The sequence below is a fragment of the Pelobates fuscus genome, chromosome 11 (genome assembly GCF_036172605.1).
Source record: "Pelobates fuscus isolate aPelFus1 chromosome 11, aPelFus1.pri, whole genome shotgun sequence".
Classification (NCBI taxonomy): domain Eukaryota; kingdom Metazoa; phylum Chordata; class Amphibia; order Anura; family Pelobatidae; genus Pelobates; species Pelobates fuscus.
In genome coordinates, this window is record NC_086327.1 from 129662555 (window position 1) to 129678462 (window position 15908).

Here is a 15908-nt window from a genome sequence, read left to right on the forward strand (position 1 = left end):
GGTAAAGACTGTTACAGTAAAACAGATTTAGAAGGCTTGGGATCGAGTAATTGCTGTCCTAATAAGGAAATTAATTCAGGAATAAAACCTCAGCTTTTCTTATAATAAAATATGTTCACATATTTAAAGTGACGCTGATATCTAACAAGTCAAAATATTAAACAGTGAAATCCTCACCAATCTTTTTTTGCACAAGTAACATGATTGTTTTTGCTTTTCCTAAAAACGATTCTTCCTGATATAAAAAAAAACAACGTAGTTTCCTGAACAATGGGCAGCGCTGTGTCTATTCCCTGAGAGCTGGCAAGGCCGACTCGTGGCAGACACTCCAAGCAGTGACTTGGGACGTGTCCGGAGTGGAGAAAATATGCTAATTGCTTGCAGGGGAACCTGAACTTAAAAATGAAGCAAGAACAAGAAATCCACACAACAGGCATCAGCGCCTCGACCCTTCTTCTCATTGTGTGTCTCCTGACTGCCCGGACAGGTAATGTCTTCTTCTCTGTAACTTGTCTAATTAGAGAGAACTAGCCGTGTTAGCAGACGGCATTAATGAACAGCCAGCAGGACAACTGAGTAAAGCCAGATCCCTTCCATCCCAGACACATCCCTGGTCATCCCATCAATATATACGCATCCTAACCAAGAGGTTTATCTGGTTAAAGAGGGTAATCAGTCCTCTGCAGATTGATCAGTGATGGACGGACAGATAGAAGGAGAGAGGAAAAGAGTAATGGGTTGAGGGAAAGAGTGGTGGAGGGATGGAGAGAGGGATGGATGGAGGGAAAGTGTTATGTGGGGATGGAGGAATGGAGGGATGAAATATGATTGGTCGGCTGGATAGATGGATGATGGAATAGATGGAGGGAACGAGGGAGGGGAAGAGAGAGAGATGGAGGGAGAGAGGTAGAGATGGAGTCATGGATGGATGAATGTATTATATACAGTATCCGCATTACCTGTATTATATACAGTATCTGTGTTACCCGCATTATTTACCTGTATTATACATAGTATTCGCGTTACCTGTATTATTTACCTGTATTATACACAGTATCCGCGTTACCTGTATTATACACAGTCTCCGCGTTACCTGTATTATACACAGTATTCGCATTACCCGTATTATTTATCTGTATTATACACAGTATTCGCGTTACCTGTATTATACACAGTATCCACGTTACCTGTATTATTTACCTGTATTATACACAGTATTCGCGTTACCCGTATTATTTACCTGTATTATACACAGTATCCACGTTACCTGTATTATACACAGTATCCACGTTACATGTATTATTTACCTGTATTACACACAGTATCCACGTTACCTGTATTATACATAGTATTCGCATTACCCGTATTATTTATCTGTATTATACACAGTATTCGCGTTACCTGTATTATACACAGTATCCACGTTACCTGTATTATTTACCTGTATTATACACAGTATTCGCGTTACCCGTATTATTTACCTGTATTATACACAGTATCCGTGTTACCTGTATTATACACAGTATCCGCGTTACCTGTATTATACACAGTCTCCGCGTTACCTGTATTATACACAGTATTCGCGTTACCCGTATTATTTACCTGTATTTTACACAGTATTCGCGTTACCCGTATTATTTATCTGTATTATACACAGTATCCGTGTTACCTGTATTATACACAGTATCCGCGTTACCTGTATTATACACAGTATCCACGTTACCCGTATTATTTATCTGTATTATACACAGTATTCGCGTTACCCGTATTATTTACAGTATCCGCGTTACCTGTATTATACACAGTATCCACGTTACCTGTATTATTTACCTGTATTTTACACAGTATTCGCGTTACCCGTATTATTTATCTGTATTATACACAGTATTCGCGTTACCCGTATTATTTACCTGTATTATATACAGTATCCGCGTTACCTGTATTATACACAGTATCCACGTTACCTGTATTATTTACCTGTATTTTACACAGTATTCGCGTTACCCGTATTATTTATCTGTATTATACACAGTATTCGCGTTACCCGTATTATTTACCTGTATTATATACAGTATCCGCGTTACCTGTATTATTGTCAGGGTACTCACCTGTGAGACAGACGGCAAGACGTGGTCGCTCCTGGAATTCCCAACAGGGGACTTGAACCGGGGTACTTGTCTATCCCAGTCCTGCTCTCTACCTCTGAGCCACAGCGGCTTTACCTGAGACTTCTGATTCCGGTCTTGTTCACCCTGGCTTGGCTACTACACTGGGGGCTGCACCTTGACTTGTCTGCTTCTCACCTGACTCTGATCTCCATTAGCAGGGTATTTAAACCCAGCCTCGCCCTGCACTCATTGTCAAGTCTTTGATCTTTGTTCCTGTGTCGTACCAGTGTTCCTGTTTATTCTGCTTCGTGTATTTGACCTCGGCTTGTGACTCGTTTATTCTACCTCTGGCATCCTTTGACCTCGGCTATCCCTCGACTATCCTGCTGGTTCTGTCCTTGCCTGTCCTGCGAATTTGGTACTGCATCCTGCACAGCCCCCGTGCACAGACCCACAGGCCAGGTGAATTCTTACCTGACCACCTCGGCCTGTGGCTATCTGCAAGGGTGAGCGTCATATCTGCGCTACAGACTCCCAACTCAGGTAAGACCCTGACAAAAGACTTGACCAATATGGAGTCCGCAGAAATGTGCTCACCCTCACTCCAGCAAGTGTCCAGCCTGGCCCAGATTGTTTCGGAGTTGCAGCAGGAACTTTTATCTCTTAAAGGCGCAGTACATCCAGCTCCGGAACCCTTTGTCATCATGCCCGACAGATTTGATGGTAACTACACGTCCTTCCAGTCATTCAGGATGGATTGCGAGGTATTGTTCTCTTTAAAGCCTCGAACTTACGCCACGGATTTCATCAGGGTCAGAGCGGCTATCAACCTGTTGTCTGGACGCATTAAAGCTTGGTCTTACCAAATGTTGCAGAGGAAGAGTCCTGTCCTTGTCAGCTGGGAGTCCTTTATTATTGCTTTGGACTCACAGTGCAGGATCACTAAGCCCAAGCCAGCTCCAACTACTAAAAAATCGCGGAGTCTACGTCACCACACCCCAGTGATACCCTCTTATGATCCAGTTCCCAGGAGAACTCCAGAGGTATCCTGTGTTCAACTTGATCCTGAGGAACCTATGCAAATTGGACGTGTCCACTGCAAAGTCACACCGGGAGAGAGGGACCGAAGGAGAAGCCATGGTCTGTGTTTTTACTGCGGAGAAGGTGGACACTTCATCACGCTTTGTCCTGTTCGCCCTCCTAGACCTCCTGCTCCAGAGTCGTCTGCCTTTACTACCAAAGTTGCTTCCTGTATTACCACCACTACTTCCTGCCCACTTGAAAAGGATTTACCTAAGGATTGTGTCATTGCTTCTAATGGCACTACAGTCTGTAAAAAAGACCTGGAAGTGTTCGAAAAAGCACTGCTAGCTGCGAGCACTGTCCCTCCCGAAGTGGTGGAAGTTTTTGTCACCCCTACCCGGAACCTAGACCGATCGTCAGCTGTACCAGAAGCTGGTACTGGGAAATCCCGAACTAATCAGGGATCCCATACTGAGGACTTTCACTATGGGGACTCGACGGATTCTGAGAGTGACACTGGTGAGACGGATTACTTCGATGAGGAGCCTGCTTACGCCCAGAGGTCGTTTTTGAAGGGGGAGGTACTGTCAGGGTACTCACCTGTGAGACAGACGGCAAGACGTGGTCGCTCCTGGAATTCCCAACAGGGGACTTGAACCGGGGTACTTGTCTATCCCAGTCCTGCTCTCTACCTCTGAGCCACAGCGGCTTTACCTGAGACTTCTGATTCCGGTCTTGTTCACCCTGGCTTGGCTACTACACTGGGGGCTGCACCTTGACTTGTCTGCTTCTCACCTGACTCTGATCTCCATTAGCAGGGTATTTAAACCCAGCCTCGCCCTGCACTCATTGTCAAGTCTTTGATCTTTGTTCCTGTGTCGTACCAGTGTTCCTGTTTATTCTGCTTCGTGTATTTGACCTCGGCTTGTGACTCGTTTATTCTACCTCTGGCATCCTTTGACCTCGGCTATCCCTCGACTATCCTGCTGGTTCTGTCCTTGCCTGTCCTGCGAATTTGGTACTGCATCCTGCACAGCCCCCGTGCACAGACCCACAGGCCAGGTGAATTCTTACCTGACCACCTCGGCCTGTGGCTATCTGCAAGGGTGAGCGTCATATCTGCGCTACAGACTCCCAACTCAGGTAAGACCCTGACAATTATACACAGTATCAATGTTACCTGTATTATATACAGTATCCGCGTTACCTGTATTATACACAGTATCAGTGTTACCTGTATTATATACAGTATCCGTGTTACCTGTATTATACACAGTATCCGTGTTACCTGTATTATACACAGTATCCGTGTTACCTGTATTATTTACCTGTATTATACACAGTATCCGTGTTACCTGTATTATTTACCTGTATTATACACAGTATTCGCGTTACCCGTATTATTTACCTGTATTATACACAGTATCCACGTTACCTGTATTATACACAGTATCCGTGTTACCTGAATTATTTACCTGTATTATACACAGTATCCGTGTTACCTGAATTATTTACCTGTATTATACACAGTATCCGCGTTACCTGTATTATTTACCTGTATTATACACAGTATTCGCGTTACCCGTATTATTTACCTGTGGTTAAAATTTGTTTTCAATTTTGAGCACCTCTATATATTAGGTTAGGTTTTATTTCTACAAATATTTTAAAATCATCATCTTGTTGTAAGATGGGTCAGTATTTATTAAACTCCTTTTTCATATGGCTGGCATCTGTACTAAAATCTAAAATCACAGGAATTTGTTCATTATTTGTAGGCTCTGATTTAGTTTTAGAATTTAATAAAGTTGTCCAGTCATACTTCCAAAATTTTGTTATGTCCACTTTAAAACCTCTTTAGCATATCCTTTTTTAATAAAATGGTAATTTAAAACTTCCACTTGTTTATCGTATTCGTTTTTGCTGTGGAATTTCTACAAAGTCTCAAAAATTGGCCCTTTGGAATGTTAGCTAGCCATGGTTTAAAGTGACAACTGCTTCTGTGAATATAACTATTTACAATCGACCGGTTTGAAAAAAAAGTGTGAGGTTTTTATTTGCCCTTCTAAAATAAAATATTCAAATCTAAAAAAACTGAATCTGGACTTTATTAAATTCATGTGTTAATTTGATGTTCCAAGTGTTCGAATTTAAAAATTCTATAAAACTACCAGCAGAGGCACAGTCTCATTTCCAGACAATAAAAATATTGTCTATATATATTTTGTACAGGACCAGGTTCTCTTTCAAGCTATGATCTGAATATATATGAAAGATTGTTCCCAGTATTCCATAAATAAATTGGCATAACTGGGAGTGAACCTGGTCCCCATTGCTGTGCCTCTAAATTGCAGGTAGCAATCATCTTTGAACCAAAAAAAATTAAAAAGTATCAATCTGATAGTGTGAACAATCTGGGAACAATCTTTCATATATTCAGATCATAGCTGGAAAGAGAACCTGGTCGTGAACAAAAGATATATAGACAATATTTGTATTGTCCGGAAAGGAGGCTATTTATTACACTAATTATTACATTAATCAGTTTCAGTGGATTTTATTTATTCTATTGTTTGTGCTATATTATGCGGAGCAGCGTCTCCAAATGGCAATTGCTGACACCTCAACCAATAAAACATCCAGTGCAAAAACTAACAGCTAAAAATACTGGAATAATTCAAATGCATCTATAATTCGATCCTTCATTTCTCTCCATAACCATTTAATCCAAAGAGAAGAGCACAAAGCTCTTATTAATAACAAAATCGCAAAAAGACAACATGTAAAATAAGACTTTCTTTAATAAAAGAAATCATGAGAGCAAATACTGATTAAAACGAAAAAAACAACAAAAACAAAACATATTTTTCATTTTACAATGGTGAAACTTTCTTTAACACACTCCTAATTATTCTGTACTAAACCATAAAATAGTTTGCTAAAATCAAAAACAGTGAAAACTTCCAGCGTTTATGTATTTTTTAAATAGCAGCGTAGGAGCTGATCCTGCCAGCGGGGAACAGCGCAGTGGGTGGAGTTTCTCCCTCCAGGTAAAATAGCGCTTACATTCGCGTGAATCTGAAATAAATGAATTTAGTGTCAGTTTTTGCAGGAATGTCGTGATACAGGAAGCAGAGAGAGCGCAGCTATAAAAGGCAAACTAATAAAGAATAGGAAAACGGATACCAACACCCTGACCAGCAACAGCTTAAAAGAAAGAATACAACTAACTAACTAATAATAACTATACACCTCAGGGTTAAACTCCATAAAATCCTTGGATAAGCATTTACGGTAAGTAACTCGCTATGGAATGGTCCTACTTCACATAGAGACTCACCCCTTTCCCCCCTCCTATTAAGAGGAGGTGGGGCAAGATCACCCCATCTATAAATATATAAATTAATCTCCTGTTTATTCCAGCACTGAAAGGGTTGATACCAATTAATCTCCTGTTTATTCCAGCACTAAAATCATCTTGTCACTGCAGCTCCACCTCCTGTGAAGTTTTGGTTAATTTTGTTCAATCAGATGGCTCTCATAGAGAAAGACTGAAATAGTGCTATGAGAGGCATTCAGTCCAGCGATGAGCTAGACTTCACAGCGAGAGAGACCGTAAACCTTTCAGACAACCAGGTGTTACCCTGAGGATTTACAAAAGTGACAATTTTATTAAGCCAGAGAGGACATGCAGTGGCCCCCTAAAGCATGTCTACAAGTTAAAGCACTTTGTACCTCAATAGGTTTCTCTCCCAAGTAATATACTAACTGCGCTCGCTGGAGTAAAGACCCCCTGTTATATACTAACTGCACTCGGTAGCGTAAAGACCCCCTGTTATATACTAACTGCCCTCACTGGCGTAAAGACCCCTTGTAATATACTAATCCTAGTTACCTGTTCATTCACAGGACTGTACTTTTAATCCTAGTAACCTGTACATTCATTCACAGGACTGTGCATCTAATCCTTGTAACCCGTTTATTCATAGGACTGTACATTTAATCCGAGTAACTGTTTCAGCTACAAGACTGTACATCTAATCCTAGCAACCCATGTTCATCCACAAGACTGTACATCTAATCCTAGTAACCTGTTCATTCACAGGACTGTACATCTAATCCTAGTAACCTGTTCAGTCACAGGACTGTACATCTAATCCTAGTAACCTGTTCAGTCACAGGACTGTACATCTAATCCTAGTAACCTGTTCAGTCACAGGACTGTACATCTAATCCTAGTAACCTGTTCAGTCACAGGACTGTACATCTAATCCTAGTAACCTGTTCAGTCACAGGACTGTACATCTAATCCTAGTAACCTGTTCACTCACAGGACTGTACATCTAATCCTAGTAACCTGTTCACTCACAGGACTGTACATCTAATCCTAGTAACCTGTTCAGTCACAGGACTGTACATCTAATCCTAGTAACCTGTTCAGTCACAGGACTGTACATCTAATCCTAGTAACCTGTTCAGTCACAGGACTGTACATCTAATCCTAGTAACCTGTTCATTCACAGGACTGTACATCTAATCCTAGTAACCTGTTCATTCACAGGACTGTACATCTAATCCTAGTAACCTGTTCACTCACAGGACTGTACATCTAATCCTAGTAACCTGTTCACTCACAGGACTGTACATCTAATCCTAGTAACCTGTTCACTCACAGGACTGTGCATCTAATCCTTGTAACCTGTTCATTCATAGGACTGTACATCTAATCCTAGTAACCTGTTCATTCATAGGACTGTGCATCTAATCCTAGTAACCTGTTCACTCACAGGACTGTGCATCTAATCCTTGTAACCTGTTCATTCATAGGACTGTACATCTAATCCTAGTAACCTGTTCATTCATAGGACTGTGCATCTAATCCTAGTAACCTGTCCATTCCATTGGTGTGGAATTTCCTGCTGGTTATTTTATCAATGCCTATCAAAATCTTTATTCAAGATGGTGTGCAGGCTTTGCATCAAAGTAACAGATGCAGTGAGAGATCTGACAGTCATTAGGATATTTCCTCTCCCCTCTTAGATACAATCTCAAAGCACTTCAACTTTTTATTTGTTTTATTTTCTTAAATAAACCGCAGGCGGGAATTAACACACTGTCTACTTTCAGTCTTTGTTATCACATAATAGCAAGTGCCAACACATTTATTAATATTTATTTCACTCATTTTAAGGGGAGGAAGGAGAGTTCTGACAGATAAATAGACATAAAGCAGTATTTTTATGCAAATCTGCAAATTTAAAGCAGCCAGTAATAAGAGAGAAAGAAACGCTAAAACATTTCTAATATTCGCAAACTTTCTCAAGGACCCGTAACCAGCACAGGCGTTCATTGGTGCAAAGTGCGCATTAAAGCAAAGCACTAAGTGCGTTCAGCAGGCGGCTCTGAATCACAGAGGAGAAATCTTTATACAAAGCAAAATCATTTGAAAACCATTTGCAGATTGGAATACATTTTCTTCTTTGAAAGGTTTCTCAGATGCAATGCTAAATCAGCTCGTCTGTGTCCTTATTTATTTATAAAATATTTTACCAGGAAAGATACATTGAGATTTCTCTCGTTTTCAAGTATGTCTCGTTTTACTTAACCACAACTTTTACGCTAAAAGAAAACACTAAGAAAAATTGCCGTTTTTGCAACATATTCCGTTTTAGCTAAATTAGCCTAAAATCAGCTTCCTGTGCCTCCCAGTGTAATGAACATTTTCTTATTTATAGTTCTGCTGGGAAGCTTACAGGTTTTTCAGCTTACGGTTAGTAATGTTAATATATACATTTGGTAATAAAATAGAATATTATTGGAAAGTTAGTGTATTACTGGAGTACAAGATTTTTGATGTTAATGATACATAGGTAATTCATTCTCATTCTACTTCCAAACTGGAGATAATCTTTAAATGTTTGGCGTCTAGAAGCTCAGTAAAAGCGTTGCATCTGAAATCCGAGGCGCAAAATCAAACCGTAAAAAGCCAGATTTTATTCTCTTGTTCAAAGCGTGTTATACTCACGAGAAATGGTTAGTTTTAACTATTTCAGTCATCCAGAAATATTGTGCTTTAAGGTCATGCTATCGCTACAAGACATTGAAGACAATTCGTTTAATCGATGGCTCCTACGGGAATCTCGGGGTTGGGTATGGGAGTTTAATGGTCTCTATACAATAAAAATCTAAGATATCGAAGGGCTTTCTTTGGTAAATACAGTCACTAATTAAGCAAACAAACAATCACATTTACAGGAATTACTTTGTATCTGCTTATTCAGAAACACACAGTGGTGTATAACACAACCACTCTGTGTGATATGCCATCTCCTGTTCTATTGTGTTCTATACCTCATCCCCTCAGACAGTAAGCTTGGTTTTAGCAGGGTCCTCTTCAACCTATTGTTCCTGTACATTTTTCTAATTGTCTCATTTATTGTTAAATCTCCCCCTCTGATAATATTGTAAAGTGCTATGGAATATGCTGGCGCTATATAAATACCAATACCAATAATAATAATAGTAATAATAGTGATTGGAGAGTCTGGGAGGCCTAATGGGGGATATAAGTGAATAGAATTGTAGGGTGAATTATGGGAGTACAGAATTTATATTTAAGGAACATTTCAAGCACCATGACCACTACAGCTCATTGTCGTAGTTATGGTTCCATGCGTGTCCAGGTGACGGCCTTCATTACACATATGTAAACTGTTTGAATTTGTACCAGGAGTCCGCCGAGTGCAGCTCCCTGCCCCCACAACGAAGAGACAGACGTTCTGTTGCAGTTTAGAGCTTAGTCTGTTGGCTGAGAATATCAGCTGATCGCTAAGTCTCGCATTTCTGGGTTTCCGATGTTCGTAATGAAGGCGGAGAATGGCGCTCGACAGACCCAAGGTAAGAAATCAAACTGTTACAAATCAGAATGGGGCGGGGCGTGGTATTCCTGATACCATAAGCGCTACATTGAGCTGTAGTGGTTATGGTGCCTTAATTGTTCCTGTAGTAGGAACATACAGGATACCTTAGATCTACAGAACAATGATATTAAAGTCTCAGCATCGATGTGATGGTATTTTACACGGAGATTTGAAGATACCGTACCCTGTGGATTTCCGGCAGCACCCGCAGATCCGGATCACTTCCTTATAAACCAAACGAGACAGCAACTGGAAGATAGAAAAAAAACACGACTAATCAGGAAAATACACAGTAAGTACAATAAATAGATTCAAAGACCAATTTATCAATCGCTCGGCCACATAAATAAATAATAACAATACATTTGGTTTATATATATATATATATATATATATATATATATATATATATATAAAATTTGTTTATGGCAATTTAAACCAGAACGCCATATGGACAAAACCCAGACGTCTTTCATCCATGTGATCGTTACAGGAAAGAAAATACTATTCGAGCAAATTAAAATGGCACGAAAATTATTCTATTTTACATATCACTGACAGGGGCATTTTTGTGACATTTGGTTCATAGTTACATAGTTACAGTTGTCAAGGTTAAAAAAAAAAAAAGTAAAAACACAGTCTTTTATTGTATTGATCCAAAAGAAGGTAAAAAACCCAATAGGAAAAAATCATTCCTGACTCCACAATGGCAATCAGGTTTCTCCTTGGATCAAGTGAAAAGTAACTAATTGATCTGTGAATTAAATCATTTACGGACGGTCATCTAACCATCAATCATCTGGGTTTTCTTGGAACCACAGACAGAGCTTTGAAACACGACAAACAAACAAAACAGCTTGTTCATGCCTTGTTTCATTACTTTTGTGATTCGTCCCTATAATAACTTTTATTGGTAATTATAAAATCTGGTCTAAATATCCTAAATGGAAATTATATTCAAAGATAGATGATAAACAAAGTATTTACATTCTAATAAACATGGGTATGGTATAAACGGTTTATGACTATACCTATGTCTATTAGAATGTAAATACTTTGTTTATCATCGATCTTTGAATATAATTTCCATTTAGGATATTTAGACCAGATTTTATAATTACCAATAAAAGTTCAATTTTAAGGGCACTCATCTTCTCTCTTATGATATACTTCTTTAATCTCTGGGTTAACCCCAATACAAGCGTTCCTTAAGCTTCCTTTTTCTTGCGCTACTTTTTCAGATAACTCACCAGACACGCAAGCAGATCCGACACAATTAACATGTAAAATACACTATTCCAGCCGTGGGTGGACAGAACCGATGCAAGGGTTGGCCCCAGCGCAGCTCCTGCGGACACAGGAAATGGAAACAAAGGACTTCTTTAAATGAAAAAATTAATTAAGGACAAGATTTATGAAACAAACAATGTTCTATCACTAATGATGTTCTCCACTTTCATTATCACAAAGGAAGGTTTTAGAACGATAAATAAATATGCAGAATAAAACCTCTAAGCCACATTTACTAAACGAACGTTAAATTGCAGATACCGGGAATCAGCCGGTTTTACAAACACATGGGACAGTACAATAACGGATAAATGGAAAATTAGTTCCGCATCAGACAGGATTAAACAGACCTATTGATCCAGAGCCATCAATAATAGCAGTGACTGTTGAAAGAGCTTTGGCGTTTCCATGGAGAGATCCGTGGGTTCCCTAGGAGATAAACATTACTGAACATTAACCTCAAAATAAAATAAATAACAGCAAAGCACCCCAAATTCCTCACGAACCAGGTCGAATCAGGTACTGGCTTCAATACAATTTTTTTGATAATATAGATTTTTATTTTTCTATTTCTTCACGAAATTACAGAGAATAATTACAAAAAGCGCATTTAATGAAGCTTGGGTTCAGCGAGCCTGATAGGTCTCTCCACCTTCAGACCACGTATTGCACATTAATAGGATTTATGATTTTGCCTTTTTAGGAGTAAAGTTTTGTGCAATAACCATTTTATCTGTCTCTTGTAAAATGTTGGTTATAGTACCAGTTCTCCTGTCTGACTAGGACACCATAACCACAATCTGATTCTAGGGCCAGGATTTCTATACAATAAAGGATTTATCATCTTACCAAATCGGCAGAGACAGCGGTAGTAATTAGTGAATACGGCCCATTCACCAACATCCCACAAATCAGCAACATGACTAACAGGAAGAAAACATTCAGAATAAATGGAAACCCAACATAAAATAAATAAAACAAAATGTAATTATATTAAAAACAAAAACAAAAGAGAAGGGCATCGTCCTTACCGATTGTGATCGAAACATCCATCTGTCCAAAATGATTGTAAATAAAAAGCTGAAAAGGAAAACAAACATAGTCTGTACTGTGACAAATAATAAACTAGGAGTGGTCATAGGCAAAAAGAACCAATAGCGATTGGGGGGTCGGAATTAGGTAGCCAATAGGATGATGTGGTGAAAAGCACGGAAATGGAAGTTTAGGATACAATGCGCTACTAACTCTAAATAGAAATTTCTAACAGACGATTTCCAAGCTTCTAATATTTAGTCAGACAGTACATGGGGTCTCCTGATCTGTAAGTCCAATAAATTTAATTTTCCAAAGAATAATAGGGTAATACCTGGTCTGGAAAAAATTGAGAAAATGTATACATAGTAGTTTTAATTCCATGAAATATACATTCCACAAATTATCTAGATCTTCTGATCCATACAGTGAGCCCAGTCTGATGTCACTGAGCTGCATCGTGGGGGTATGTGGATACGGTCCAATGTCAGACATGTTGGGGTGCACTGGTAAAGCTGCTCTGTTGCCTAAAATAAACTTTCTATAATCTAATTTTATCTACTAGCTAATTTTTTCCTGAGTGGTCTATGTTTCATAAAACACAAGAAGAAATTAGTGCCGAGTTTTCCTTATTTATAGCATTCACGTTGACAAATCTCGGGGCTTAAAGCAAGGTTGTCAACCAAATTTACCCACAATTCATCAGTAACTGCAATCATAGAATGCAAACAGTGGGCATCATGGGCAGAGGACAACCAGTCCAGCACAAGGAAGAAAATATAGTAAATATAAATAAAGGCAAGTGAAACGGTGGGAGGGTAATCGTTAAGATACAGGGGAAATGTGGAAAATGGAAGGAACAAAAAAAAAAAATACACAACAGGACCGCTTTATCTACAGTATTATGTTACAGTAACAATAAGACATATATTATTAAGTAGAACACAGATTATTATGATCATCTGGAACCCTGCCTAAAAGAATCCTCTATCTCCCAAAATATTGTTACATCTAGGATTTATCTCCGTTATCCATCCAAACATCTCTCTCTGCAATGCCCTGATATAACCCCGAGTGTAAGCCTGCTGTCACATCCTAACCAAGCCTTTGTTTATATTAAAGATACACATTCTCCTTATGGTCTGAATAATGAGTAGAACCATTTAACTCCCTACTCCTCGGTAACATCTCTATATCACAGTATATTTCACCCAATCTCGCTCAACATCCAGCTCCCTTGTACCTACACAAGGACCATTTATCTTTTACTTACCATGGGCGCCGTCAGAATCAACATAATCGCACATGTGATGGCACTCGCCCCTGTGAGATCAGATATGGCTCCAGCCAAAATGCCACCTGAAAAGAGTTTACATAAAAATTAAACAAACCCCCAGGGTCAAGTGCTACATACATTAATTTTATTAAAAGGGATTAAAAAAGAAAAAAATTTGAGATTTTTCCCAATGGTTGAAATTTGTAAATGTATAATCTGTCGGGCTGAAATTAAATGTGTAAAGTACTGTTACAGACAAAATTCCCTCACTACGGTCGGAGAAGATTCTTCCAACAACATTCCTGGGGACACGTTGCCAAAAGTTATGGGGTACTTTACAATTCGGCACTGGTAGCTAATCAACATGACAGTTATCAAAACAAATGTGCGGAATTTGTTCATCCACTTTGGAGTATTGTTTGTTAGAAAAGTTTTTTGAGGCGAGACATGGAATTTGCCAAGTGTCCAATGGTCCTGATATTGTGTCGGTGACTCATCTTTGGCAAGGTTGAGTCACAGACATGAGTGTTTAACATAAAGTATGGGTATTTTTCCATTAACGCAAGATTGGTAGAAGTGATCACTTTGTCATGAATGGTAATGTAATTTACCTGTGTATCAGCAGCAGAAGAAATATTTCACAGAACTTTCAAACTTTATAAATGACTAACCTACAATCCCACCGGCGTCAAATAATGTAGACATGTCTCCAGCCGTTTTGGGGTCAAAGTGAGCTAGAAAGAAAAATAAATTAATAAATAAATAGATAAACCCTTGTGAACATACAGCTCTATATACCTCAACAACATCAGTAAAAACCAGGAATAAAAAATAAAAAAAAACACTAAAAAAATAAACCACACACAACAAGACTTCTAACACTAAACATTATCAATTTGACCATGTTTTGAATCTTTGCATCTATGTTGGATGTATACAGAACATTAAAGGAGAATATGTATTGCTAAATACACACAAAACCAACAATTAACAAGTTGATCCCAATCAATTCTGCACTGGGGACTGGTAGACATTACTGCAACAAAATCATCAAAAATAATTATTTCGCAATTCAGCTTCATTTCAAAAGTTACATTTCAAAAGTTACTTATGATTATCTTTTATTTAGAGATCTATTTGTGAACTCTTTCACATCCCGTACCGTTTTAAACAACCAGCCAAAATGCAGAAAAAAGCTCATTATCTTATCTGAGAAAAGGAAATAACTGGGATTTGAAACCTTAACAAATTTTTTTTTATAAAAACCCCACCCGTATACCCGAAACACAATACCCCGAGACGTGTAAAGTCATAAGATGCACAGAACATCAAGTAAACGCACAAATGGCTGAAGGAAATACCATAATAGCAATTGTGGTAAGATTGGCTGAGACCAAGGTACCTCCAGATATGTCCATTAAAAGAACTTGATGGAAACATCAATATTATCAGCATTGATGGACTTTGCATAGGGTGGATCAGAGCTTTACGAAGAAGTTTGTTATACGAGCCTTCTGCACACTTAGTTTTAGCCACAGCATGGTGATTCCATTATAGACATAGCTTCTTACAGAGAGCATCGCTTGCTACATTACACAGAGCCCTCGTCACCATACTCCATTATAGACATAGCTTCTTACAGAGAGCATCGCTCGCTACATTACACGGAGCGCTCGTCACCGTACTCCATTATAGACATAGCTTCTTACAGAGAGCATCGCTTGCTACATTACACGCAGCCCTCGTCACCATACTCCATTATAGACATAGCTTCTTACAGAGAGCATCGCTCGCTACATTACACGGAGCCCTCGTCACCGTACTCCATTATAGACATAGCTTCTTACAGACAGTATCGCTCGCTACATTACACGGAGCCCTCGTCACCATACTCCATTATAGACATAGCTTCTTACAGAGAGCATCGCTCGCTACATTTCACGGAGCCCTCGTCACCGTACTCCATTATAGACATAGCTTCTTACAGAGAGCATCGCTCGCTACATTACACAGAGCCCTCGTCACCGTACTCCATTATAGACATAGCTTCTTACAGACAGCATCGCTCGCTACATTACACGGAGCCCTTGTCACCGTATTCCATTATAGACATAGCTTCTTACAGAGAGCATCGCTCGCTACATTACACGGAGCCCTTGTCACCGTATTCCATTATAGACATAGCTTCTTACATAGAGCATCACTCGCTACATTACACAGAGCCCTCGTCACCGTACTCCATTATAGACATAGCTTCTT

General features: G+C 39.1%; 1 protein-coding gene across 2 annotated transcripts in view; it reads right to left on the reverse strand.

Annotated features, from left to right (window-relative positions):
- Positions 1-6019: 6019 nt before the first annotated feature.
- LOC134577990 (glucose-6-phosphate exchanger SLC37A2-like) overlaps positions 6020-15908 on the reverse strand; it is a 49216-nt gene continuing 39327 nt past the window's right edge. Inside the window, exons 11-19 of one of the 2 annotated variants that reach the window (XM_063436950.1) lie at positions 14321-14383; positions 13647-13732; positions 12373-12421; positions 12191-12264; positions 11692-11770; positions 11302-11399; positions 10236-10300; positions 9157-9221; positions 6020-6209 (exon numbers count right to left, since the gene is read on the reverse strand). In XM_063436950.1, coding sequence (XP_063293020.1) covers positions 9185-9221; positions 10236-10300; positions 11302-11399; positions 11692-11770; positions 12191-12264; positions 12373-12421; positions 13647-13732; positions 14321-14383 — 551 coding nt within the window. In that variant the 3' untranslated portion in view covers positions 6020-6209; positions 9157-9184. The remainder of the gene's footprint in view (positions 6210-9156; positions 9222-10235; positions 10301-11301; positions 11400-11691; positions 11771-12190; positions 12265-12372; positions 12422-13646; positions 13733-14320; positions 14384-15908) is intronic. The other variant, XM_063436951.1, reaches the window with a different exon arrangement.